The 26,019-nt window shown below is 54.6% G+C and overlaps 13 protein-coding genes across 13 annotated transcripts; 7 read left to right on the top strand and 6 right to left on the bottom strand.

The window, feature by feature from the left end:
• Positions 1-6: 6 nt before the first annotated feature.
• K452DRAFT_276542 (uncharacterized protein) lies at positions 7-1,418 on the top strand. The gene is made up of 3 exons (XM_033539280.1): positions 7-128; positions 218-958; positions 1,033-1,418. Exons 1-3 carry the CDS (start codon positions 56-58, stop codon positions 1,110-1,112), a joined length of 894 nt encoding a protein of 297 aa, XP_033394489.1. The 5' UTR covers positions 7-55; the 3' UTR covers positions 1,113-1,418.
• Positions 1,419-1,741: 323 nt separating this feature from the next.
• K452DRAFT_84462 (uncharacterized protein) lies at positions 1,742-2,510 on the top strand. The gene has a single exon (XM_033547215.1). It carries the CDS (start codon positions 1,793-1,795, stop codon positions 2,381-2,383), a length of 591 nt encoding a protein of 196 aa, XP_033394488.1. The 5' UTR covers positions 1,742-1,792; the 3' UTR covers positions 2,384-2,510.
• A 478-nt stretch (positions 2,511-2,988) lies between these two features.
• K452DRAFT_210227 (uncharacterized protein) lies at positions 2,989-3,546 on the bottom strand (the record flags this gene model as incomplete). The annotated part of the gene is made up of 1 exon (XM_033536156.1): positions 2,989-3,546. A coding segment is annotated over one exon (558 nt), but the record flags the coding sequence as incomplete, so codon positions are not given.
• Positions 3,547-4,596: 1,050 nt separating this feature from the next.
• K452DRAFT_276536 (uncharacterized protein) lies at positions 4,597-5,744 on the bottom strand (the record flags this gene model as incomplete). Its single annotated transcript, XM_033539279.1, has 4 exons — positions 5,286-5,744; positions 5,014-5,138; positions 4,761-4,882; positions 4,597-4,705 (listed from the first exon to the last, which is right to left on the bottom strand). The coding sequence occupies exons 1-4, from the start codon at positions 5,323-5,325 to the stop codon at positions 4,597-4,599; spliced, it is 396 nt and encodes a 131-aa protein (XP_033394486.1). The 5' UTR covers positions 5,326-5,744.
• Positions 5,745-5,989: 245 nt separating this feature from the next.
• On the bottom strand, positions 5,990-8,424 carry K452DRAFT_255628 (uncharacterized protein). The gene is made up of 3 exons (XM_033538365.1): positions 7,842-8,424; positions 6,416-7,790; positions 5,990-6,354 (listed from the first exon to the last, which is right to left on the bottom strand). The coding sequence occupies exons 1-3, from the start codon at positions 8,158-8,160 to the stop codon at positions 6,294-6,296; spliced, it is 1,755 nt and encodes a 584-aa protein (XP_033394485.1). The 5' UTR covers positions 8,161-8,424; the 3' UTR covers positions 5,990-6,293.
• Positions 8,425-8,716: 292 nt separating this feature from the next.
• Positions 8,717-11,015, top strand: K452DRAFT_276532 (uncharacterized protein). Its single transcript, XM_033539278.1, has 4 exons — positions 8,717-8,829; positions 8,888-8,902; positions 8,959-9,215; positions 9,336-11,015. The coding sequence occupies exons 1-4, from the start codon at positions 8,794-8,796 to the stop codon at positions 10,789-10,791; spliced, it is 1,764 nt and encodes a 587-aa protein (XP_033394484.1). The 5' UTR covers positions 8,717-8,793; the 3' UTR covers positions 10,792-11,015.
• An 899-nt stretch (positions 11,016-11,914) lies between these two features.
• Positions 11,915-12,651, top strand: K452DRAFT_328559 (uncharacterized protein; the record flags this gene model as incomplete). The annotated part of the gene is made up of 2 exons (XM_033544995.1): positions 11,915-11,917; positions 11,980-12,651. 2 exons carry the CDS (start codon positions 11,915-11,917, stop codon positions 12,649-12,651), a joined length of 675 nt encoding a protein of 224 aa, XP_033394483.1.
• A 435-nt stretch (positions 12,652-13,086) lies between these two features.
• On the bottom strand, positions 13,087-13,922 carry K452DRAFT_233356 (uncharacterized protein; the record flags this gene model as incomplete). Its single annotated transcript, XM_033537300.1, has 2 exons — positions 13,087-13,298; positions 13,379-13,922. 2 exons carry the CDS (start codon positions 13,920-13,922, stop codon positions 13,087-13,089), a joined length of 756 nt encoding a protein of 251 aa, XP_033394482.1.
• A 1,169-nt stretch (positions 13,923-15,091) lies between these two features.
• K452DRAFT_290418 (uncharacterized protein) lies at positions 15,092-16,190 on the top strand. Its single transcript, XM_033540997.1, has 2 exons — positions 15,092-15,633; positions 15,704-16,190. The coding sequence occupies exons 1-2, from the start codon at positions 15,124-15,126 to the stop codon at positions 15,908-15,910; spliced, it is 717 nt and encodes a 238-aa protein (XP_033394481.1). The 5' UTR covers positions 15,092-15,123; the 3' UTR covers positions 15,911-16,190.
• Positions 16,191-16,789: 599 nt separating this feature from the next.
• On the bottom strand, positions 16,790-19,410 carry K452DRAFT_276522 (uncharacterized protein). Its single transcript, XM_033539277.1, has 3 exons — positions 18,581-19,410; positions 18,089-18,532; positions 16,790-18,020 (listed from the first exon to the last, which is right to left on the bottom strand). Exons 1-3 carry the CDS (start codon positions 19,122-19,124, stop codon positions 16,852-16,854), a joined length of 2,157 nt encoding a protein of 718 aa, XP_033394480.1. The 5' UTR covers positions 19,125-19,410; the 3' UTR covers positions 16,790-16,851.
• A 298-nt stretch (positions 19,411-19,708) lies between these two features.
• K452DRAFT_255614 (uncharacterized protein) lies at positions 19,709-21,220 on the bottom strand. The gene is made up of 5 exons (XM_033538364.1): positions 21,005-21,220; positions 20,807-20,950; positions 20,481-20,747; positions 20,249-20,431; positions 19,709-20,197 (listed from the first exon to the last, which is right to left on the bottom strand). Exons 1-5 carry the CDS (start codon positions 21,140-21,142, stop codon positions 19,823-19,825), a joined length of 1,107 nt encoding a protein of 368 aa, XP_033394479.1. The 5' UTR covers positions 21,143-21,220; the 3' UTR covers positions 19,709-19,822.
• A 60-nt stretch (positions 21,221-21,280) lies between these two features.
• Positions 21,281-23,863, top strand: K452DRAFT_255611 (uncharacterized protein). The gene is made up of 2 exons (XM_033538363.1): positions 21,281-22,532; positions 22,593-23,863. Exons 1-2 carry the CDS (start codon positions 21,568-21,570, stop codon positions 23,527-23,529), a joined length of 1,902 nt encoding a protein of 633 aa, XP_033394478.1. The 5' UTR covers positions 21,281-21,567; the 3' UTR covers positions 23,530-23,863.
• A 96-nt stretch (positions 23,864-23,959) lies between these two features.
• Positions 23,960-25,968, top strand: K452DRAFT_352895 (uncharacterized protein). Its single transcript, XM_033545797.1, has 2 exons — positions 23,960-24,084; positions 24,136-25,968. Exons 1-2 carry the CDS (start codon positions 23,965-23,967, stop codon positions 25,750-25,752), a joined length of 1,737 nt encoding a protein of 578 aa, XP_033394477.1. The 5' UTR covers positions 23,960-23,964; the 3' UTR covers positions 25,753-25,968.
• The last annotated feature ends 51 nt before the right edge of the window (positions 25,969-26,019 follow it).

Genomic DNA, 26,019 nt, shown 5'->3' with positions numbered 1-26,019 from the left:
CCGCATCCTCACCATGTGAAAGCTACACACACGCTCCCACCTACCCACAACCACCATGGAAATCACAAACCCGCGCCGCATCCTCTGCATCGGCGCCCCCGACTCGGGCGTCCTCACCCTGCTCAAAGGTCCGCCCCGCCGCTGCCACCCCGCATCGCACCGCACTCCCCGCGTCCGCCCACCATCACCACCACTACCACCACTAACACGACAACAGAGCTGACGGGCTCGGCACCAACGCCCAACAACGACAGCACAGCCGGGCTCTCGCACACCTGGTCCCTCAAAACAGCCTACTACAGCGCGACGCTCCCAATCTGGATCGACGAGATGCAGTCGCCGACCGAATGGGGCTTGCAATTCGCGTCCGAAGAGGCGCACGAAGTGGTGCGGGCGCTGGGAGCCTGGGTATTCTGTTTCCGGAAGCCAGCACGCGCGGCCGAGCTCGCGGCCATCAAAGCGAGCCTGGCGGCGATCGAGGGCGCCATCGCGGCCGCGTACGGCTCCAGCAGCGCCTGGGACGGCGTGTGCGTCGCCGTTGCGACGGCGCAGGGCATGAGCGCGAGCGCGGACGCGGTGCTTGCGCCTGAGGAGTGGGAGGACGTGTGCCGGGAGCGGGGGTTCGAGTTTGTGGATGCGGAGGCGCGGGGGAAGAATGAGTTTGGGGAGGTGGTGGGGCTGGCGAGGGTCAGGGAGGCGTTGGAGGCGAATGATTGGGAGGGTGAGACGGAGCTGGATGCTGAGTTTGAGGGCTTGGATGATTTTGGCGATGATGAGGGTGAGGGCGATTGGTTGGGCAGTTTTGCGGCCGAGGAGGCTGAGATGAATATGGAGCTTATGGGCATGAAGACGGCGGTTAATGGTGGGGAGGAGGCGCAGAGTGCGGATGAGGACGATGGCGGCGCGGACGATGTCGAGGAATTGCAGCGTATGATGGGCAAGATGCTTGCGATTAAAGGTACGTGTTCCGCTGGGCGTGCTCCTGTTGCGAGTCCAAACATTGGTGTAGTCGGTCACTGACAAACTGCACAGAACAAGCTGCTGGCTTGCCAGAGGAGCAGCGAAAGAAGTTTGCTGCCAAAGCTGTCAACGACCTAATGAAATCCAACTGACCACCATTTCGTCCATAGTCGATAATCGTTAATATTCTTCGATACCACCAAAACATGGAGAACATGTCAACCCAAGACCTGGTGTATATCAGGTGAAGCAGTACACGCGAGTTAAAAGATCATGAAAGCACCGCAAGCGCTGGTTCCTGAATAGTCGAAACATCCTCGCATACACAGAGCATGTATAAGGTCTGAGAGGAGATGTTGTTATTCATATCCCCACGGTAAGCGGTGCTCCATAAAAGCAAAAGCATGTCAAGTCGCTTCGAATTTAAATATCATCTCTCATATAGAAACAATGTAGGTATACGTGCAATACTCTTAAATCACTCCCTATCGATCACCCTGCAGGCAGGCAGCTGCAGAGGCCGCGCTCGTGATTACAGTATCACTCATGAGGGGTAGCAGTACCTTCAAAATGCTCCGTACAGATTACTCCATAGGTAGATGTAGAGGCAGCACGCATGGTTAGATGTACTGCTCATGAGAGGCATGTAAACTATAACAGCACCTGCCCCTCGGACCATTCTTATACCCAAGCCAAACATAGGTAGAGAGCAAACGACGCTCCCGTCCAACGAATGGCACGCACAACACCCCTTCAAATCACATGATGCACGTAGTACAAATCACGCAAAGAGCTCTCATTTGGTCTTTCCCCCCCAATCGGCTAGCAAGCAATGGGGGATCGTCAGGGACAGACAAATATACTTTCTGCACTACAGCAGGACCCGCGCGCTCAAGACCTCCCCATTGCGTTCTATATAACCCGTGCAGCCGCCGCCAGCCGTAGTCAGTTTTACAGCGGCCCAGAGTCCAGTCCGCCCCCTCCATACGTATCCCGCAAAAGTCCAGATAAGAAAAACCGTCCGACGCCACCAGCCGCGAGCCGAGCAGCGCAGCCAAGCCTTCAGCCAAGCACACGGGACCACGACGGCGCAGCCAAGAAAGCGACAGAATTAACCTATAAGACGCGAGTAGGTCTCTCTCTCTCTCTCTCTCGGTCTCTCTCTTGCCTCTCTCCGTTCCCAAGAATACAAAGAAAAGAGGCAAACCAAAAATTAATCCGCCTTTTCCAAAATGTAGAAAAACCCACTCCGCAAAAACCCGGTTATCCTCGTTGCTGCTGTAGTTTCTTATTTGTCACGCCATTAACACCGTCCCATGCCGTTTGGTCTTTCTTTTGCGAAACACCGGAAACACCATACAGAAGAAAAAAGAAGAAGAAGAGGAAGAAGAGGGAGAAAAGAAGGATAAGAAGAGAAGAATGAGAAAAAAAAAAGACAATGCACGACGACACGCTTGTACGCAGCACGCGAGATTGGAAGCGAGGCCGCCAAAGCAAAGACGCAACCCAGGCTGCCGCTCTGCCATTCGGCGGCATTATTTTCAACAACGCCATCAAGACCATTACCGAAGAGGCGCCGCTCCGGGCGGAAGCGATGAATGCGTTGGACGATGTCATACGAGACAGCGCATCAGCGTTGCCATCAAAAAGATGAGATCGTGCGGCTCCGCCGCGCTACTACTCGTGCTCTCGGTGTTCAGTGAGGCTTTCCTGGGCCCCGAGCTTTTGGGCCACGGCGGCCGCGAGCCCTCGCGTGCCATTGGAACCGGACGACGCTTTCTTGGGCGTCGAGCACACGTCTTCGGCGCTGCTGTTGCGGGTGCTGGCCGGGCGGGAGCACGACTGCGCCACCAACTGCGTGCGCGATTGCGACTCTGAGCGCGCGGCGAACGTCGTGCCGGAGAGACTGCTTGCGCGTGTGTGGCCTTCGGAGCGTGGGACGCTGCGTTGCGGGCTTGGAGGGCGCGAGTTCATTGGGCTCATGACGTAGTTGAAGGTGGATGCCGGTCTCGAATGGCCTTCGCGAGGTATGTTGTACGCCCCGTTTTCGCGCTCGTCGCCGCTGTTGTCGCTGCTCTTGTTGCTTTCTGCGCTCTTTCGGCCCCGGCGCGAGCGCCAGTTCGGGTCGTCGCCCTTCAGCATCTTCCTGAACTTCTCGGTCCGGTCGTCGATACACCACCGCTCGTACGGGCCCGGCATGAACTCGCCCTTGTGGTCCCAGCAATTCACCCAGGCAACGCCGTCGTCCAGCTGGAAGAAGCCTACCTCTCTCGTCTTTCCATGCTGGTCCTTGATCTCCCCGGCAAGCTTGCGCCGCTCATACTCGGTGTGGAAGAGGTAGCGGCGAAGCACTCTTGAGTACGTGACGAGTTTGGGCTTTTCCAGGCGCTCGCCCGGCGTACCGTCTGCGTTGTCCGGGCGCGTCAAGTACCATCCGCGGCCCGGGATGTACTCGTACGTGCCCGGCTTGGGGTCTTGCCAATGCTCGGTTTTGCGCAGCGACCTCTTAGGTTCCGAGTGTTTGCGCGTGAACCATCTATGTGGCGTGAACAGGGTCTGAGTGGCGACTAGCAGGTTCGGGGCCATGTAAGGTGGGGGATGGTGGGGTGGTAGCTGGTGCTGCGAAGAGAGGGAAAGAGAGGGAATAGACTGAGGATTGATGATGGAGGGTGGAAGGAAGGTAGTCGGCGGATGTGGGATCTTAAGAAGCTTGGATGATGGGAGAGTGGGTCGGACTCGTGGCCGGCGGCGGGTAGGGCGTGACTTTGTAGGGAGCGCGGAAAGAAAGCAGATTGGCACAGGTATATAGGGAGCGGCGGTGTTGTGGGTAGAGGAGCCGTGGTGCGCGGTGGTGGCTTACACTTTTGACTAAAGCTTACGGGTCAAATTTTCGACGTGTTTCGCACAGAAACGGGCCTCCTATTATCTAAAATGTCAGCAGACGAGACGTGAAGCCAAGAACTCCATCGCGCTCGCCGATCATGCTTGTGTGCGCAACAATGCGAGCAGCTCCCCCAGCATCGGCCGCCATCCGTCGCCGTCGAAGGCCACGTCGTCCAATGGCTGCGTCATGCCAGGCACCGTGCCATTGTTGCGGCGACAAAGAGAGACCTGCGGCGCGGGCAGAAGCGAGGTGGCCGCAGCTCCCAGGGCTCGCGTCACCGTCGCACGCAGCCCTTCACCGTCGGGGCCATTTCAGGGCATGAAGGATAAGGTAGTGTAGGTTGAAGTTGGTCTAGAGTCAAGGACAAGGTAAGTTTGTGCTGCTCACCGGCAGACCGGCCTTGCCAAGCCATGCACGGCGAGCCGCTTGGTCACCCTTCACATGCCGCCGATGATGATGCTGAGGCCCTCAGCTGTGCCCCTGCGATGTGACAGCTCAGCCGGGGAACGGGCAGACCGATTGCACTCTGACTATATTGCGCCCCGAGATTACACGCTGGACATATCATGCTCCTCCATGCGACCTGTCTGTGTAACGTCGCCGGCAATCACTCGAGCCCTTGCAGCTGGCCAGCCAATTGAACTGATGCTGAATTTTTTGTCATAAGGTGTGCATCGACATTGCTTGTCCGTCAAAGCAAGCTACAAACACCCAGACCTTGTGATATCCGCGCCCCGCTAAAAGTGAACCCTCTACGACTCCGTCGTAACCTTGGCCTTGGCGTTGGTGACCTTGACACCCAGCTGCTTCGCCCTGGCGACGATCTCAACCCTCTTGCGCGCGGAGACGGCGTGGGCGATCCTATTCATCGAATTAGCCGGATCGTCCTTTTCTCCTTCAGATCGGGGATATTTACTCGGCGGCGTAGGTGCGGTTGTGCATGAGGAGAATGTCAACATCGCGGATGTTGTTGACGAGGAAAGCCTTGTGGCCGGAGGGCATCATGTGGCGGGTCTTCTTGTTGGAGCCGTAGCCGATCTGCATCGCGGAGTCCCGTCAGCGTCGCCGTCCCGTCTGGTCTATCCCATTCCTTCTGCCTCGACTTCGTTCGTCTTCCGCAACCGATCCGTCGTGCCAAAGAATCCTCCGGGATGGTGCCGTGAGCGTACCTTGGGCATAACAGCCTGGCCCTTGAACCGCCTCCTCACGGCATTGTCGATACCCTTGGGCTTCCTCCAGCTGGGGTCGACGCACTTGAAGCGGTCGCTCTGGTGGCGCTTGAAGTGCGCAGTGCCTGCATCGGGACTTCCGTCAGCAACAGTCCAGGGGCAATGTCCATCCGGTTTGAATTCGTGTGCGGCTGGCTACAGTGTGTAGAGCGGGGCGCCGTGTGTCGCAAACTCGTAGAATGGAGCGGGAGCAGTGGACGGGTTCGACGTACGCTTCTTCACGATCGGGACGTGCTTCTTAGCAGCAACCATCTGCGCAATTCAATCAGCATGCTGATAGTTTAGTGAGATCGGTTTCCTAGGGTATACGCACTTTGTCGGCCTGGAGGTTGTCGTCTTGTTAGTACGTCGTCGTCGAGGGTTGGCCGCGTCGAAAAGATGTTCAGGAAACTGTAATGGGTTGTGGGCGCTAGTCCCGAATCACGCGTAAGCGATTGGTGGTCAGTGCGTCCTCGACACAAGACATCGCGGAGCCTCATCGCAGCAGTCTCTGGGGATCTTGATGGGGGAGGCTCTTCAGATTTTGGAATTATTAATTTCTCATGCTTGTCATTATCTCGTTTCATGGTACTAGACCGGCACGCCAGCTCACTGTGGAAGCTCCTATCCGGCCCGCTCACATGTCTATGTATCACGCTTGCACGTTCGTAAATCCTATGCTGTGAAGAATCCAAAGTGTTCGCTGACAAGGAGTTAACGGCCTTCACCGTCCGGCGAGATAATGCTCACTGGAAGTAGATATAAAAACCAACTAAGATATTTATAATATATGTGCGTCGTAAGACCTCGCAATCACATCCAGGACCCAGGTTTGTAGCTAGGCAATGAGTATTCCATGGACTGCTGTATCCTTACTTGCCTTCCTGAACGGTGAATCACTCCTGTAGGTGAAGGGCGTTACCAACAAAATTTGAATGCTTTCGACCTGACCGACATGATTTACTTGTAGAGCGTCGTGGAACATGATCACTATTAAACTATTTCTACCTTTGGACATGATGTCCAACCCCGTTCTATTCCGACTCTTGCATTCCAATGACCAACCGTGACGCTAACGTAGTCCTGCAACGTTCGCTTTGATGTATGGACACATTGACCTGAGGAAGATAAGATATACATCCTTCCATACTCTAGGGCAACCCAGAGCCAGCCCAACGGAACCCTGAACGCCTCATTATGCGAAACCACCGCCCGTGAAGATCCGTCCTTTCATGGATCATTTATTTCGTAACTTCCTTGAGCTTGCATTGCCAGCCAGACTCTTGGCTTAGCAAAGGCAGACTGTACGTTGTTCATTAGCAATCTTCGCTCGACTTAAACCGAGTAAAACAAGGTAACTTACCTAGCACCCAGGCACCAGCCCAGTTCATTGTTATTAATCTTCTTGGCAATCCTGACCTCGCGGTCAATTGGCATCTCGTAGCCGGTATGGAGAAGCGCAAGCATGAAGTTGAGGTCCAAGCACGTCTCCGGGCGACCATTGAGCTCATCCATAGCACCCTCGATGGAGTGGAACACGTCCCAGCTCTCCTTGCCATGGCATACACGGTTAACAAGGTCCTTGAGCTCGTCCAGCGTAAAGCTGCTGGGCAAGCCCAGTGGGGCCGTGCGGTCGTAGAAGTAAGAGAACAGGTAGATGTCCTCGCGGGAAAACGTCTTGGCGAGAGAGGGCTGGTGCACACCGTTGAAAGCGCAAGGCGCGAGCTTGCACTCGGCCTCCTTCTTCAGGGACTTCTCGGCGATGGCGCGGCACTGGGCCGGGCTACCTTCAGTGGGACCAACCATGTTGACCTTAACGGATGCGCCAAGCGGGTGCTGCTCACCAAGCTGCACCTCAACCTCGCGGCTCATTCCTGGAATAATGCAAGGGTTCAAGACGGACTTCTTCAACCAGGTAGTATCCGAGGGGTCCTTTGACTTCTTGACTTCGTCATAGGCGGCATCGAAGACCAGCTTGTGCAGGTTCTCTCTCGCAGCCATCAGTCCGTACCCCAGGTAAGAGTGCTGATACAACGTGAAATTCCGGCCACCAAATGCAAGCTCGTACTTGTGGTCACCGTCTGCCAGCGTCTGGGGCATACCACCGTCCTTGGCCTCAGCGAAGGTCGGTTCGAAGACAATCTGGGTAGATCCACCGCCCAAGTCAAAGACGGCGGCCGTAGGCGACTTGTCGGGACCACCGATCTTGCCGAGCAGATAGTTGGTCGTAACCCAAGCGTAGACACCCTCGTATGTACCGTCCATGACTTCGACACCGCCCCTCTCGGCTGCGACAACCGGGAAAGGATACTGGGTCTCAAGTCGGGTACGCACAGCCTCCAGGATCTTGTTGCTCAATTCGGGACCAAGCTTGCGGAGACCAGCAGTCGCCTTGACGGCAATGGGCGTGCATCCCTGCAGTTTCTCCGGAACGTTCTTCAACGCAACCTCCATCAAGGGATCCAGACTTTTGGCAGCACCCTCAGCATCAGCCTTGTAGGAGCTCAAGCCGGAACCGCCCTCCTTCTTTGCGGTCTGTTCGAAGTTCTCATGCTCTAATTCGGGCGTGGGGCCACAGTTGTTGAAGCGGTAAACGTGGATGCGGGAACCGGTGCTACCAGCATCGATCATAAGAGCATACTGGATAAGAGGCTTGTCGGCGGAGTACGACCTGGTGCACTTATCGGTGGCGACGCTGGGATCCGAGGCTACATCGCCGCCAGGAAACTTGCCCGAGGCTGATTGGATGTCAGTAAAATGGCCAGGTGGTATCAATTGAGGCTACGCACCAGTAGGTCCGCTGTGGCCTGGAGCCAAGAAGAAGAAAACAATGATTATAAAGGCAATGATACCCCCGGCCTTGAGGTACCGGGTCCGCTGGCCCTGGTTCATATTCCCACCTCCAACTTTATAGTCGTTCATTAAGCTGGTAGCGGTGGTGGACGACGTCGAGGGACGGTCGCTGTGGCGGTCGGATTTTTCGAAGGGATCGAAGGTGCTGTTGCTCTTCAGAGGCAGTGAAAGAGAGGTGCGTCGGCGAGGCGTGCTGGAGAAACTGAAGTAAGACCAGATGTCCGGACGTCTTTGGACGTCGACACTACTTGACATGGACAAGCAGCGCGGAAAAAGGTGCGGAGCGGCGCAGAAAAGGGCCGCAGCAAGGGACGAGCGAATGTATCAGCGATGAAAAAGACACTCGCCAACAGAAGGAATAAGAGAAAAGGGAGAGAGAGATTCGATCGAAGGAGCCCGACCGAATGGACAGCGGGAAAGTTGCAAGGCAGGAATGCAATGCGCAGTGGCACCGGGGGCCCCTAAACGGCGTGCGCCACACCGCGGCCGAGGCGCGGTCGAATAAGACCCGACCGGTTTGTATGCAGCACTCCCGCACCGCTCCCGCACGTCTAAATGTAGCCGGAACAACCTTATCGCAGTCGAGTCGGCATACTTCTTGTATAGTCCTCAGTCATGTTTTATCATAACTTGGTTTGATTGCTGTCCGGTCGACAATTTGAATCTACTTGTAGGTCTGCGTAATGTCCATATGCGCGCCATGACTAGCCCGAACGGCGTTAACGCAGAGCCCCCGGATCTCAGTGCGATAAGCAGGTGGCCAGGCAGACACAATGCACGTCACTGCACTGGAAACTTCTGGACGCATTAAGTTCAACATCATGTCTCGACACTGCCCATTCTCACTCTCGCCGCTCGTAACAATCCGCTCCTCTGCCCCTAGTCAACATGGACGTCCAGCTCTACGTCTACGATCTCTCACAGGTATTGTTTGCTCTCCGCCGCGCACTTTGCTTGACCGTCTCCGCTGATACACCTCAAGGGCCTGGCTAGACAGGTATGCTCGCCCCGCGCTCCCGCTCGTTTGCGCACGCATTGACGCGATTCTCTCAGCTCTCGCAAGCCTTCCTCGGTATTCAGATTGACGCCGTCTACCACACGTCCGTTGTCTTCGGAGGTATCGAGTACTTCTTCGGCGCAGGCGTCCAAACGTGCTATCCTGGCACAACCCACCATGGCCGCCCCATGGAAGTAGTTCCGCTCGGCAAGACCAGCTTGGATATGGATGTTATATCCGAATACCTGGATTCGTTGAAGCAAATTTACACTGCCGAGTCCTACGATCTATTTGCTCACAACTGCAACAATTTGTGAGTGCGCCGACCCGCTTTGTTTTCAAATACTTTCCGCAAGGACATATTCGCGGGCGGGAAAGAAAAGTGGATGTTAGAACGCATAAAGAGGAGCAATAACCACTGACCTTCTTCTAGCTCCAACGACTTTGCCATGTTTCTTGTCGGCAAGGGCATTCCGGAGCATATCACTTCCTTGCCACAGACGGTCCTCAATACTCCATTCGGGCAAATGCTGAAGCCACAGATCGACCAGGCCATGCGGACGGTTACCCAGGCCCCCGTGCCTCCCCAGAATGTACCACAGGCGCAGCGGTCGCAGGCTGCGCCGGTTGCAACTAACGGTGTGTCGAACGGTTCCGTTATCTCTGCCCAGGCTGGCAAGGTGCACAATGTTACCGCTCTCAAGCAACTCGATAGCTTGATGACTGCTGCCAAGGACTCCTGCGCCGTGATATTTTTCACCTCTTCCAGATGCGCTCCCTGCAAAATTTGCTACCCGGCATATGATGAACTCGCGGCAGAGGCAGGACCCAAGGCTGTGTTGATCAAGGTCGATACCGACAGCTCGTATGAGGTTGCTTCGAAGTACAACATCCGGTCTACGCCTACCTTTATCACGTTTCTCAAGGGCAAACAAGAAGAGACCTGGTCTGGCGCAGATGTTCCAAAGCTCCTTGGAAATGTGCGAGTTTTGGTGCAAATGGCACACCCAGCGCATCCTCATGCCAATCTCGACTTGCCAAAGTTGCGCGGTGCGAATCTGCGCCCCGTCACCTACACCAAGGTTCCACCTCTTGACAAATTAATAACGAAGATGGGCGATGCTGGCAAGGACCCTTCAATTGCCATGGTGGCAGCCTTTATCACCACACGGCAAGATGATGGCGCGAGGGAAGCTCCGCTTCCATCCCTCCCACACTTCAGCACTTTTCTTCGTAATGCAACCACCAGCATGCCGCCAGACGCGCTTTTTGCCGCATACGATCTGCTCCGTGTGGCAATCGCCGACTCGCGCGTCTCTGGTTACTTCGCTGAAGAACAAGAGCATACCACCATAACCCAACTCATTGACCACGTTAACAAGCTTTCGGATTGCCCTTACAACCTCCGTATCGTAGCATTGCACATGGCCTGCAATCTTTTCACTACTCCGCTTATCCGCACTCACTTGCTCGCCTCTCACTCCTTCTGCTCGCTTTTGACCCAGCTACTCAGCACGTCTCTCCTGGACGATCAGCATGCCAATGTCCGTGTATCGGCCGCCAGCCTCGCCTTCAACATCTCAGCAGCAAATCACCGCTCACGCTGCGAAGATGGCCACGACATTCTTCCCGAAGGAGACCAGGTGGAACTTATGGCAGCCATACTGGAAGCACTAAGTGCCGAGGAAAACAGCAAAGAGGCAATTTTGGGTTTGGTTATGGCGCTGGGCTTGCTGGTCTACGAGGCTCCGGTTGATGGAGAACTGCTCGATCTCTGCAAAGCAATGGATGCTAGCAGCACGGTCTTGGCAAAGGAGAAGCTTTGCAAGGGCGAGTCGATTGTGAAGGAGGTTGGACACGTGCTCTTGAAGAAGGGTGTGGACGCATAAGCCTCGGCATTCTTTTTTTCTGGGACAATAGCGTGGCGCAACTGTCTTTACCAAAGGGTCAGAGCGGTGTTTTTAGGTTCGGTGCGACAGGCGGGCCTCTGTTTTTGATGTATTTGTAGAGTTCTTAGACTTCCTAGCTGGATAGCTTGGGTGTTGTTAGACCGTAGACAGCCCTCAACTCAATAATAGCTGTAAGACTGTTCGCAGCTAGCATCATACGGACGAATTTGTCTTTTAACATTTGGAACGGAAATGAAAGGGACTCGGTCCTCAGCGGACACACGAAGCCATTAACATCATTATCAGGACGGTTTCATGCTTGGTTGCATCAAAGTCTTACACACCCATCCACATGGACAGGTTCATATCCATATGATCGTAAATGGTTGTGCAAAGGCCATCATCCGTAGGAGTAGGCACGAGGCACTTCGAAGTCGACCAAAATTGCACAGCACAACAAATGCAATCACAAAAATAGCAATAGTAAGTAGGCATGTACCCCCACCACACCCCCCATCCGGCTGAGAAATGACCAGCCGGCCGGATATAAGGGTGCAGCGAGGCCCTGGTGACGCGGTTGAAGGGCCGCGAAACCGCCAGGGGTTCTTCAGTCTTGCTTCATTGTCCACACTCGCTCATCCTGGTTCAGTGACGATGGCGGGCTCTAGCATTTGTAGAAGCGGAGGTGCTATATAGGGAAGGTTCTTGGTCGCCTCTTTGTCGAGCGGACAAAGGACGGCTGGCTGCGTACGTCTCACCCTCGAGGCTTGCTATGCGCGTGGCGGTGCTGCTGCTCCATTGAACGGCTCGTTGCGTACGCATATTTCGTACGCTTGAGCGGTTGGCAGGCGCGCGCGCGCGTGAGCGTGCTTTGGGAGGGGGAGTGTAGGAGGTTGAAGTGAGACGTGATGGCAGAGAAGAGCGAAGAAAAAGGCGCGCTCAGTCTGCCCCACGTGCGCCGCCTTTCCGCAAGCGGACAAGCCCGGTCTTGGCAGCGAGCGCCCGTGAGGACGTCACTGGATCACGCTCCGTCGCGTCGGCGTTCCATGTGAGACACGCCCGCTCTCACACCGCAGCCCGTCCAGCACCGCAATCCCGTCGCCACCGCTGCCAGGCCCGCGCAATGGTAAGCTCACCTCCCCAACATCCTCACTGCGCCGGCATCCATCTCACCAATCCCTCAACCAGCCACCCAAACGCCGCGCCGCGACCGCGGCCGCCGCACCACCACCGCCCAGCAAAGCCTCGACGCTCCCCTCGCAACGGCGCAGCAAGCTCGCGCGCGAAAACGACCTCTCCGCCGCGCAGGAAACCGAGATCCGCGAGGCGTTTTCGCTGTTCGCGCTGCCGGCGCCCGCGGCAGAAGCGTCGCCGAGCTCGCGCCCCGAAGGCGTGCTAAAGACGGGCGATGTGCGGCGCTGCCTCATTGCGCTGGGCTTGACAGTGCCGCGGTCTGAGGTGCCTGCTATGCTTGAGGCGCTGGACCCCGAGCAGGACGGCTTTGTCCTCTTCGAGCACTTTGTCGCGTATGCGGCGATTCTGATACATGAGCGGGCGGCTGCGGAGGACGAGGAAGAGGATGCGGATGATGGCGGTGCGAGTGCGGGGTTGGGCGCGAGGAGGAGGAGAGAGGAAGTTGAGAGCGCCTTTGGGCTTTTTACGCAGGGTGCTGGGGGGCCGATCACCGTGCAGCATTTACGGCGAGTGGCGAGAGAGCTGCGAGAAGAGGTCGCGGATGATGTGCTGAGAGACATGATTGTTGAAGCGAACGGAGAGGTGAACACGAGTGCGGGCGTGGGTAAGGGTGTCAGTTTGGAGGAGTTCGAGGGCGTGATGAGAAGGGCGGGCGTGTTTGGGTGAGGACCGGGATGGGGACGCGGACGGCGTCCGAGAAAAATGCACTTATGATGGTGACGACAGGGCACTTGGCGTTTGGTGGCTTTCACTGGCTGGGTATTGGGCGAGGTCTGGCGTTGGAGACGAGCGTTGCTTTACTGCCACATGGATGGATCGTCTATGCTATTTCAGCTTCTACTCAAGCAGTACCTGCTAGCAGCTACGAGGGCATGACGTCCGTCCCGAGCCTGTCAACGATTGAACAAGCTTTCATCAAATCTAAACAATCCGCTCTCATCTCCAATAATCGGAGAAGCACAGTAAACAATCACCGCTGCAAAATCATGAATCCATCATCCAGACGTCCAAAAAATCCTAGCAAGACAGCATGGCTGAATCCCATAAACATTCTTGCCAAAATCTCGGACATCCCTTCCTTCGCTCCCACTACTGCTTCGCCTACGACGGGTTGCGGAAGCCAGCGTGCTCGCTGTGCTTCTTGTAGTAGTACGACCGCTCCGGCAGCTGGAGCTCGTCGGGCAGGCTCTCGAGCACCGTTTGCTTGAGGCGATCGATGCCTTCCTGGTTCTCGCAGTCGCGGTTCCAGATGGTGATGAGGATGCTGTTGAAGCGGACACTGTAGCTAATACCGCAGATGTCATCGATGAAAGCTAACGAACAAGTCAGCAATATTCTCTTAAACGTGGGACAGGATAAACGCGCGAGCGCGCAGAAAGGACAAAGAACTTACTCAGACGCTTGTTGCTGTTGTCGACCGCACCCTGCAGCGCCTCACCAATCGCCAGCATACAGATCTCGCGCCAGAACCACGCCGCCTTATCCTTCGGGACACGGAACGTCCACGCGCCGCCCTTGACGTTGCGCGGATCTTCCCAGACGGGCTTCACGCTGTGATGGAAGAGGTGGATGGTGTCGCGCAGCTTCAGCTTCGCGAGGTCAAAGTTGTTGTGGACCTTCCAGAACTGGCTGACGTCGGTAATGCTGTGCAAGAGCACAAGGCGGTCCTCGTAATTGCTCGATTCGTCCTCGCCCGCCTGCGGCTGTTGCTCGCAGCCCGCACCCGCCGGCTTCGGCACCCGGTCTTGCCGGTCGTGCCAGAAGTCCCAGACGTGGGTCAGCGACGGCGGGCGCAGCTTGTGCAGCAGCGTGTTCTTCATCTCTTTGCCGCGCGCGGGCGACGCCGTCGCCGAGGCGGCATCGTCCGTCAGCGCGGGGAGGCCGTTGGTTGTGAGGGCCGGGACGCCCGGGCGTGCGCCGCTGGGTGCTTCGCTCATGATATGTTCGGCTTTGAAGCTGAGGTACGCGTTGACGACTGATTGAAGGACGGCGGATTGCTCCTTTGGGTGGTCTCCGAGGGGGCGCGGTGGGTGGATTTGGAGGTCACCGAGGTTGGTGATTATCTGTGAGAGCAGAGGCAAGTCAGATACGCTCGAAGCTTTCGAATATGTAAAATTGCGAGAAGGCGTCTCGTCTGGGCTTTTGATGTTAAACGGAGGTGTTTTGAGTGTGATTGGGTTGTTGCGATGTGTAATTTTTGGGGCAGTCGAAGTGAGGTTGATGGTGGCAGACAATGAACTAAGTCGACCAGTAGAAGGAATGGAGTAGCGAGTATCGTCTACAGACTGAGTACGAATGGGAACTGGATTCCTCATGCTCGCAGGCAGTCTTGCCTCGCGTTGCAAGGGAGGAAGCAGACCCAAATATTGCTCGTGGATATGAAATAGAGGAAGCCAAAAAGACAAGGTGGGTGCTAGTGAACGTCCTAGAAAACGACTGGACTCATGTTTGGGGCGTGGAAATAGTACAAGAAATGGCCTCTCGGAAGGTGAGGTCAAAGGAAGACAGGTGGTGGAGTGAGACGATGTCAAGAACAACGAGCCTGGCCAGCGAGCTCGAAAGCGGGACCATGCACCGGTGATCGAGAACTACGCCTCCATTTCTTTCTCGGTGACTGTTTGTCGCCACGCTCTTCACCATTGCCATTCCGCATGGTACTGGCCTACGGGGACGCCGAAGGCTTCTTTAAAGAGGAATTGAAACAAGTAGACAGAAAAAAGACAAAGGCATCATTACGAGCATCAAGAACGGCAAAACCCAACGTACCTGTAAGCTCAAAAGTCAAGACACACAAGCCCCGATATGCTTTCTCAGGGGTCAGGAGATGCTAAGTTGGCGTGGAGTTTAGGCCGCGGAGAAGGTGGAAGGGCAAGAAAGACAAAAGAAGCAGAAGCAGAAGGCAGAAACGGGGGCGGAATGCAAGGGGCAAATGCACGCGGAGCAGAGAAGACGGACAAGAACAAAGAAGGAGCGTCGTCTTTGTGTGTTTGGGTGTTGATGGAGTTAAGGTGACGCTGGATAGGCGCCGGGTGCTATTGCAGGGGACCGATCATGCCGCAAATAGCCCCGCCTCCACCGCCCGCTGACGGCCCCAGAAAACATTCGCCAGCTGCCTATCGATCCACGCCCGCCCTCGACATGTCCAACAATTCCGCGTCACACCCCGCGCCACTCGCCCATCGGAAACGTCGCAAGTCTCCCAGCCCGGCCACCCCATGGCTGCCCACCAAGGAGCACGCCGAGGCCTTCCTCGTGGCCTCCGGGAAGCGCGCCGCGCCCGCGCAAGATGACGACAATCATGCCGACTCTGACGCAGAGTCCAGTGTCGTCAGCACCTCCTCCGAGGAACCTAGCTCCGATTCCGAGTCTGCCGGGTCTGAAGGCGAGAGCGAAGGAGAGGAAGAAGAAGACTCTAACGAGGTCACTTCTCTCCCGCGCCCACCCAAGCCCAGCGTCCGCCGGAAGCTATATAAAAAGACAAATGCGGCGTCCGAGCGCGTGCCGCTGAGCGAACGGCTCAAGGCATTCCTGCCACAGCTCGCTGCTGCAAACGAGGAGCTCGAGAGGGAAAAGGCTGCTGGGCGGCTTGGTGAGAGGTCATTGGAGGTGGAAAATGGCAAGGAAAACGAAGGGCAATACATCGAGATGGTTCGTGCTGTTTAAGCTGTGGAACAAGGCTGCAATGAAATTGGGAGGATACCTGCTGACAGCTGCGCAGGACCTGGGACTAGGCGTGCTGGAGGAGAAGGACCCAAACGCTGCGGACAGCAGCAGCGAGAGCAGCAACGAGTCAGGCGATGAGATGGACGTCGATGGCGAAGCTGGTGGCGAAAAGAAGACCAAGGAAAAGGATGTCTTGGGTAAGCTCATGGGCAAGAAGAGGACCCAGCCTGGAGCTGGTATTCAAGAGGTTCCGGAACAGTGAGGCGAGATGGAAGAGAGTAAATACCTATGAGTTTACGAACAAAAAGGTACAAGGGACGATCGAGGCCAGTGGTCGCATGAAATGATCACTGCCAACGCAAGCTTAGTCTGAAAAGGACGAGCTTCAAGTGGGAGTAAAAGCCAGTTGTTTCAAACTAACATGGCTCTTGGAGAGCATCTGGTCAGGAGACTGATAACTCCCATATACCCTTGCAGTGCACACCAAAATTGGTTGTAGATAAAATCGGGCATGCACATGGGGAAAGCGGACGAATTACCGTACTTTCTTGTAGTGTATTGCTAGCCTATGTATATAAAATACATAAGGCTGTCAATGCAAACAATTGTAGCAACGCTGAACTTGCTACTCCGTACGATCGTTGGGGTGAATGTCGTTACAGTTCACATACCCCTTGTGATCTACTTGTACAAATACAAGCTCTGTGTCTATAAGAAATAATTTATAGGGTGCATTCTAATCTACTCTCAGAACTATATAGGTAATATTTAGGTATGTTTTAATATTGGCATTCAAAGCAGCTTGACACACCTTCCCTTCTATGAATATACGTTTACTATAAGGATATAAGTAACTATCATCACTGTGGCCGTAGTACTGTATATTTAATTTAAGAAAAGATAAGTTAGACATAACCAACATTGCAGCACATGTTAGAAAACGTTCTAAAGTTTCATCATATCTGTTATATATATACATCGCATTGATGCTTATTATCCCTTTTCTAATACCCGCCACCGTCGAGCGAGGTTCATAGAAACTTATAAAAGCAATTGAGGGTATAGGAAATCTTGTCTGTGCACGAATCTATCAATTACTTTTAAACATCAACACTTTTAGCACGCCACGCAAGGCTATGGAGCCACGGAACAAATAGAACGTAACATTGAATAAGACAGAATGAGATATCAAAGGAAGTGCGTCTATATGATAGTTACCCTGCGCCTCCCCACACTCAAGAAATCGTTCGTCATATGCTTCCTAAACCATACCAGACCAAGCCGTACATGAGCTCCATGAATGGTGTCTGACCTTCCCAGGATGAGAAAAAATGCAAAAGAACCACTAGTTGCAAAACGAAGGAGTTCCACGCAAGCATTGAACTCTTTCCCGTCGTTACGGAGGGCATGTTCTCCGCGAACCCTTCGTAGTGTTTTAGTAGCGGCAAAAATCGGCGTCCTGCAATCGCATTCCTCGACTGGTCGATCAAGATGCAAATAATGAGCTCCAAGTAATGAAATGCCGGCAAACAAACGGCAAATTTTTCGTCCATTGGAACCATTGAGGTTGGCGATCATAATATTTCCTTCCAGTATGATGTAACCACCTTTCACCTGACCAAAAGGATTCGACCCTTTTGGGCTGCAATGGATGTCCAAAATACTGATATTTGGTTGTTCAGGTGTTAAAAAGGAGATGGGACCGTTGATAGACGCCCACGACCAAGAAGGTGTCCGGTCGTCTTCAGCCATAGGCGACCAATCTTGATCTTCGTATGATGAGATTTCAGAGGACCACAGTAGGCTTCCGATCAAGGTCTGTCGCCACATACCAGCTAGATAAGTTGCTCCAGTTGCAGCTTGTATGAAAGAAGCTAGTCCACTTAGCGCTGGAAGCCGGTCGGAAGGACGAGTGAGTTTCCGTTTGGTGTATGCAGAAACAACTCTTCCCCACGCTTTTAAATCGTTTATTGCTCCCGTGAAACGATTCAAGTCAGTCAAGGGTATGAAACCGAGACTTGTAAATCTCTCTGACCCACTCTCAAAAAACTTGTAGGACTTGCATTCCCACATTAGCTCGCTGTTGTAGAAATGCATAATCCGTGAGGACAGTACATATTCTTGAAAACACCATCCACGGCTTGACAATGGACGTAAGGGGTCATGTAAAGTGATGTCAGGGATTTCTTCGATCTGCCGTACACGAATCGACTGTGTCAAGCGGTTCGACTGTCCCTGAAACTCTCTGTGTAGCCATCTTGGATCTCTTGGTCTCAAAAAAGGTTCAAAGCAATTTCTGGAGGAAGACGCTGCGATTGTAAAAAAGGCTCCCTGAAAATACTGGGCCATTTTCGATGATTCAATTTCCCAGTCTAGATGTATTAGAGGTAAAGTTGATTAAGTGTTTTTATATATATATTTTTTTTGGAATTTTGCATACCTTCGGAATCATCTTGAATGATACATAAAGCGTCAATCCAAAGGAATCCGACACCAAGTCGAAGACAAACCTCGACTGCGTTTTGAAATACCGCAGGCAAGAGTTGCCATGGTAGCTTTTCTTTCATCTGTTTGTAATTTTGGGTGAATAACCGCAGAGGAAGGCCTTCATTACCCCAGCAATAGGATAAAGTGACATATTTATCGGTCCGGTTTGACGCTTCCAGTACTTTTAGAGAGTTTATGCCTCGGGAAAGATCGATGACGCGCTTGGGCAAGGACGTTGATATAAATGGCGTGCATGACCGGTGACCTTTTGAACCTACTCTCTGGAGACAATTTCTCAGACATTGCTCAAGAAACTGATAGCAGACACCATCTCCTGTATGAGCGCTAATTTCCGCTTCGCTCCCTAATATAGGCCAGTCGGAAAGATTTGTGCTACCTTGAGTTGTAAGTATTACTGGCGTGAATCGGTAAATTGGTGTTTTACCTTGACGCCTCGAGATTACAAAGCTGCACAGCACTTCATTAGGATATGTTGCAGAAACAGGATAGAAAGAAACAGGGATGTTGTCGCCAATTACAATTACAGAACCGCCATATTGTGTTGAGCCTCGATTGTAGGGCTGGGGTTGCGCCTGGTTTGGGAGGTCCACTAGAATAGAACAAAAAAGGCAGCCGGCACGTGCGGTCTCCTTTAGTTCTTTGAAAAGAGGATGAAGTATCAAAGACCGATTTAGCGAGCGCTCTCCCATAAAATTCGACCCAGCCTCTTTCCTGATACTCTCATGGCTTAGGAGTGCTAAGTTGTTGCAACGGTTGCAGAGATCGGGTATTTTTGATCTCAAATATGTCCTCGTATCGTGAATTTTCCAGGAAAAACACCTCGGTAGACCGTGATTGTTCCCAAAATCCTGAAGTTTTCCGAGGTGGTCGGTAGCGGTTGTGATGAAGAAACCCTTCACCCTGCCCTGGATGGCACACGCCTTCAAGGGCGTAGGTGGTGGGCCCGCGGTAGTCCGCCGGTCACCCATTGGAAGAGAAAGTGAACAGCGACTCAGCGGGACCAAGTGATGAATAACTTCGTGACCAGAGCAAAAAGTTGGAGATGATTACTAGATTGCGAAAAGCATGCGCAGTTATTCGCTGTCAAGAAAATGACAGGGATGGGGGGTCAGCTGAGTAGTGCATGTCCAATAGATTTTCGATCGTACCCGCCAGGCTGAAAGCGGGTCTTTCGGGCCCTGCCAGCCTCCTCAGCCTCGTCGACGCATTTGAAATTAGATGCATGGTGTCGAATAGCTGCATGTAAATACCCGGCCACGTCAGTACCCTAAGCCCTCGTGCCTTCACCGTCGCGAGACAATCGAGTTCGAGACCAACGGAATACCTTGTTCGGCAACCCTTTTAGCCATGTCGAGAAACATGACCGTTCTTTGGAGCCGTCTCACCTGCCTTGCGGTGCAGAAGATCGGACTGCTCGTGTCTCGATAATACATGCGATTGGATGTTTCTTCGGAAAACATACCTCATGTGGCTACGCTAACTCTTCTTCTAGGCAACACTTGCTGAGTGCATAGCGTTACAGGCCATAGACCAAGGTAGCACACAGTTCTTTCCACGAGACGAGACTCCAGACGTTCGAAGTTACGGGATGGCTTGCATGACTGCGCCGCAACTTATCGATCCGCTAGCCGCCCACGCGTATCAAATATTAAGAGAAAGGAGAAATCTAGAGCGGCACCTCCACCTGTTGCAACACCTCGTCGATAACATCCTCGACCGTAACACCTTCCAACGCCTGCCTCACGGCCTCTACGTCGCTGCCCCACTGCATGCTGCGCTCGTTTTCTGGGGTAGTAAGAATGATTCGATGTGGATAAATCTTGCGCGCCGCCAAGGCTACCAGCGAAGGCGTGACGTAGTCCAGCCCGTGGAGAGGAGCCAGGGCTTTTGACAGCATCAGAAAGTGCCGGGTTCCGAGGGCTGAGATGCCTCCGGCTACGCCGCGGTGCAGGCGCATGAAAACCACGACGTTGTGCAGATACGCGCGAACCTCGGAAGCGATGCGAGCATTCATCTGGCGTTGAGATAATGCCTCAACGTCCTTGATGGCAGAAATTAGTGTCTGTTGTGGGGGGATGTTGCGGTTCCTTACGGCTTGTGGGAATAGCGGCATCTGAAAGCTGGGTCGGAAAGGCGCAGCAGGTGACGAAGACGGTCGTATCACTGAATCCAGAGATGCGCTGTCATCTGATACGGCACGCTTGCCGGTGTACTCTTCAAGATTCGGCAGGCCATCTTCCGTTTGGTGGTAGTGAGAGATAAAGAAATGGTCATTCTAGTGTCTGTCAGTTGGCACCATCTGGGAGAGCTTCATGGTCCCGTACAAGATGGGGCGTTAGATTGGCTCCTGAATGCGATGCCAGAAGTGAGATGAACAGAAACCGCTTCGGCACGGGGTAAACTGCTGTTCGAGTGAAGATGCGTTTTCCACGAATAAGCTCGAGCACCTGGGTCTGCACCTGACGGTGTGCGCAATCCAGGTTCTTGGCCACCACGACATTGGCGATTTTTAGATTTACTTCGAGAGGCGATCTAGGACTGCGGTGACGGGGCGTACGGTGGCCCTCTGGCGGAGATCCGCCAAACGAATCCTGATGACGTGAGATTAGATGAGGTCAGAGGGCTCTTAGAAGAATGTAATGTAGCTTACCTGTTCCGGGTAGTGACCAGGCGTCGAGGTAAAATAGGACGGGTCGTCGTCTTCGACCAGCAGCCCGTTACTAAAGTCATCGAGACTCGTTTTGTCGGAGCAGTCGAGAACGGCACAGGAGAGGCCGAAGCAGTTGGCAGCGACCTGCGGCGGGCGTCAGTGGCGGGCGAATCAGAGGGGCAGGATGGCATGTTCTACGAGCTGTAGCTCTTGGGCCAGCGGGCCGAGCTGGTCTGGGTGGGCGGCTTGGATGATGCAGTGCTGCTCAGCCACGAGGCACAGCAGGGTGGCCAGTTCCAGGTCGCTGAGGCCTTGAGCCTTTTCCGCGATATCCATTAGATATTAGGTGGAGGTTGGGAGGGGCACGTGAGGGGATGATATTATATGCGACACGCCTCCTGTCAATCGAGAGTTGATCGATGCGCGGCGGCGTAATGAACCAGAGCCACGGGCCGCGGCAGCAACAGGCTTACCTACCTTAGTACATGACTGCTCGTCTCGTCCTACTTAGAAGAATCGCACACCTCGCAAAACGTCTGTCAGTTCGTTGTCGTTTCGGCCGTTGTCTGCGCCGCCCGTTCCCCGGCCACCCATCCCTGTGTGAATCCCTGCCAGCCTCGCCCGGGCATTCACCTCATCGTGGCCCTCGCCTCCGCCGCCCGTCCTGCTGCCCGTCGCCCAGCGGAGAATTGAGGCCTTGCAGACTCCTCACCCTCCGTCTCTGACACGCCCGACCAGTCCCTTTGCCTGGTCGCCGGATCATGTTCACCACTCCCGCTGTCGCTGCACCCACCCTCTCGACCACGACCTCGCCAGCCTCGCCAACGTCACCCACCCGCACCGGTAGACTCCGCGGCCTGAGTTATCTCCGTAACTACACCCACCAGCACTTCACCTCGTCATCCAGCGAACGCTCGCCCGACCGTCGCCGTCCTTCGCTCGGCCGCGCTCGCAGCAACCCTAGCCCGCCCGGCGCAGACAGATCCCGCCGGAGCGCCCCTCACTCCCTCAATAACCCTTCCTCACTGCCTAGGCAGGCCCTCGTTGACGGAGCAACCGACTCGTCCAGCGGTTGGGTGCCCACTGTCGGAGGTCGCAGCGGTCTGTCTCGCGTTGCCACCTCTGCCGAATCCTCCACCGCCTCTCCGCTCCCCGCAGCCATGACACGCAACCGCGCCGAGTCTGCTGCTCCCTCGCTGGGCGTGTCCCACCATGGCCCGCCGACCGTTAACAGCGCTGACTTTTCGGAGCTCTCGACCCCGGTGAAACAATTGCCCTCGATACGTTTCATACCCCACGAAGACCCGCGGGCCGCTCGACCCTCGCTCCAGTTCCCCACCATTTCTAGGACTCTTCCCAATGAAGACTGCGTCATCCGGGTCGGCAGGTATTCGGAGAAAGATAACATCCCTACAGATTTGCCTACAAACGTTCCTTCTTCTGCGCCTGTCGGTTTCAAGTCCAAGGTCGTTTCTCGCCGACACTGCGAATTCTGGTGCACCGATGGGCAGTGGTGGATCAAGGATGTGAAGTCTAGCTCTGGAACCTTCTTAAACCACATCAGATTGTCCCAGCCAGGCGTTGAGAGCAAGCCATACAAGGTTGGGGATGGTGACGTCGTGCAATTGGGCATCGACTTCAGGGGTGGCGAAGAAATGATTTTCCGTTGTGTGAAGATCAGGATCGAGTGCAACCGGAACTGGCAAAAGTCGTTGAACACCTTCAAGTGAGTTTTCCGCATCTAGAAGCTGATGCGGGTCAGTAAGGCGCTGATATCACTTAACAGCAAGTCGACGCACAAGCGCCTGCGGAATTTGGCTCAATCCTCGACAAAATCCAAGGATTCAGATTCAGCTAGCGTCCAGAGCACTGACTGCAGCATCTGCCTGATGTCCATTCGCCCATGCCAAGCTCTTTTCGTGGCGCCTTGCTCGCACGTTTGGCACTATAAATGCATCGCAAGAATCATCAATGGACCGACTTATCCACAGTTCATGTGCCCGAACTGTCGCATGGTAAATGATTTGGATGCAGACGTCAGCGAGCCAGAAGACTGGGAGGAAGAAGATGACGGGAGCTTAGAAGACGCATCGTCGCAGTCTAAGCTCGTTGTCGTCAATGGTGACAGCAAGGAACACGGAGAAGAGGGGGATGGAGAGGGCAGTTCAACTCCACGGGCAAATGGGGTTCTGTCTTCAGAGCAGGGCGCTGAGAGCTCAAGTGCGGGGGCCAGTGCGTCAACTGGAAGCAACATGATACCCGAGGAGGACCTCGCGAGTGCTCTGGCCGATTTTTCTCTCGCAGGACGATTGCTCAATGCTGGCTCATCTTCCTCCGACGGCGACCAAGCGTCCGATGGCGGTGTCCACACTCCTCCGGAAGAGGAACCTCACGGAGAAATGGCTCCGTCTCCATCGGCTAACGTGGCTCCCATGCCGATTATGTCTGCCACTCCTGGTCCTGCTAACCACAGAAGCCCCTTCGGTGAAAGTACGATGTTGAATGCTACTCCGGGCGGTGGGGTCCAATTCGGACTCACGCCCCTTTCGGCGCCGGCTGGGACGGAGTGCCCGATGACGCCAAGGAACAATGCCGGCCCCTTTGTCCTGGATGGCAGCGGTGGTGGATCATCCGGAGCAAGCAGCAGTGAAGGTGTTCCCCTCGACCCCTCGGAAACGGGAGCAGGCGAAGAGGCTCAGAACACAGCCGAGAGGGCAGCATAATTTGGCCCCGGCGGCGTTGATGATGATCATCAGACCCTGTACATGGAGGAATGGATGGCGCAAGAGGCGGTGAGCGATTTTCATTTTCGATACCTGCTTTTATTCGGGTTGACTGGCGTACCTAAGGTTGATATCAAACGTGGCATTTTTTTTTTCTTGGTCACGGAGAGCTGAGCACTCATGGCAAATACCTATCAGTATTAATTCGATGAGGGCTAGCTCAGAAGCGGATGGAAGCAAGGCAGTTGCTCTCATTGCATAGCGGAGGAGAGAAAAGGGTTAATATAGTACCAAGCACGTAGTACCTAGTTCAATGAAGATAGTGATGAGTACAAATACACCTGTAGGGCTGAGGCTGACTAACGTCATTGCCGAGACCGAGCGTCAAGAAATGTGTTGCCGCACGCCCAAGCACCAGCATCACCCGCATCGACTATGCTGCGCTCGACTAGACTACGGCTGCCCTTGCGAGCATTACAAAGGCCTACCGTCTCCCGAGCGGCGCCTTCGACATGCACTCCTAGACATTACGCCACGGCCCGCGCCGAGGGCAAGGTGCGGCAAACTCGCGTGTCCGCCAACGCGTATACTGATGACGCTTTACAGGATCCCGTCCAGCTCGACCAGTTGACCACTCTACCAAATGGCATCCGCGTCGCAACCGAAGCCCTGCCCGGCCACTTTTCCGGAATTGGCGTCTACGTTGATGCCGGTTCTCGCTATGAGACGCCGGAACTCTGCGGCGTGTCCCACATCATCGACCGGCTCGCCTTCAAGTCCACTAAACAGCGCAATTCGGACCAGATGCTGGAAATGTTGGAGTCGCTGGGCGGAAACATCCAGTGCGCGTCAAGCCGTGAGAGTTTGATGTACCAGTCGGCGACGTTCAACAGCCGCGTCGAGGACTGTGTGGCCGTGCTTGCGGAGACCGTGAGGGACCCAATGATCACCGAAGAGGAGGTGGAACAGCAGTTAATGACGGCCGAATATGAGATCGGCGAGATCTGGAGCAAGCCAGAGCTCATCCTGCCGGAACTTGTGCACATGGCCGCGTTCAAGGACAATACACTAGGCAACCCGCTACTGTGCCCGCAGGAGAGGCTGGGTGAGATTAACAAGAGCGTGGTGGATGCTTACAGGAAGGTGTTCTTCAGGCCAGAGCGGATAGTGGTCGCCTTCGCTGGCGTAAACCACCTCGAGGCAGTCAAGCTCACTAAGCAGTACTTTGGCGACATGAAGAAGGAGCCCGTCCTGTCCCAAGTCGGCTCCGATGCCACTCTCAACACTACTCCCACACAAGGCCAGTCTACCATATCCGGCGTCCCTCCGAACGCTGCCTACGGTGCTTCCGACTCTCAGAAATCGGGTCTCTTGGGCAAGGTCCCATTCTTCAAGAACCTCTCTACTTCTGCTCAACACTCCGCTCAACACGCTTCGTCCCTTACCACATCCTCCACGCAGCCTATCAACACGCCCTCTCACTACACTGGTGGTTTCCTCTCCTTGCCCTTCATCGAACCTCCTCCTAATCCCGCATTGCCGCGTCTTTCGCACATCAACATCGCATTTGAAACCCCTGGAATCGCATCAGAAGACATATACGCACTGGCAACGTTGCAAACTCTCCTCGGCGGTGGTGGCTCCTTCAGTGCTGGTGGTCCTGGCAAGGGCATGTACAGCCGTCTCTACACCAACGTCTTGAACCAGTACGGATGGGTCGAGAGCTGCGTTGCGTTCAACCACAGCTACAGCGACAGCGGCCTTTTCGGTATCAGCGCAGCCTGCGAGCCTCGTGCCATCGGCAACATGCTGGAGGTTATGTGCCGCGAGCTGGCCAGTCTGAGCCAGACGGGCGGCTACTCGGCATTGAAGGAGGCTGAGGTGCAGCGTGCCAAGAACCAATTGCGTTCGTCGCTGCTCATGAACTTGGAGAGCCGCATGGTCGAGCTGGAGGATCTGGGAAGGCAAGTCCAGGTCCACGGCCGCAAGGTCGGCGTCCAGGAGATGTGCGACAAGATCGCTAGCGTCTCCATTGCAGACTTGAGGAGGGTGGCTGCGCAGGTTTTCGGCGGCAAGGTGAACAACCCTGGAAAGGGTAGCGGTGCGCCGACGGTTGTTCTGCAAGAGGGGTTGTACGATGGCGAGAACCCGGACCGTAAGAAGCAGTTTGAATGGGGTGAGATCCAAGAAAGAATCGCGCGGTGGAAGCTGGGTAGGCCGTAAAGCCGCGGCAAGGTGTTAGGAGGTGGAATTTCGTCGCACAACCATGTTCAGATAATGACGACGGGTGGCTGTACGCTGTTTGGTCATTTGTAAATGGAGCCGCGGGGGCTAATGTACTATATCACAGCTCTTCTCGTATAGAAGGAAGGCTTCTCGAATAGAAGGAAAGAAAAGATAGAAGACGACGACCACTCCAACTCATAACCTCTCACCCCCCATACCTCAGGTACTCTAAAGTATACCAGCGTCGACGAACCGCAGATGCAA

This window comes from Aplosporella prunicola (assembly GCF_010093885.1).
Source record: "Aplosporella prunicola CBS 121167 unplaced genomic scaffold K452scaffold_22, whole genome shotgun sequence".
NCBI lineage: Eukaryota > Fungi > Ascomycota > Dothideomycetes > Botryosphaeriales > Aplosporellaceae > Aplosporella > Aplosporella prunicola.
The sequence above is the reverse complement of the archived record's forward strand: the minus strand, read 5'-3'. Positions and strand labels throughout refer to the sequence as shown.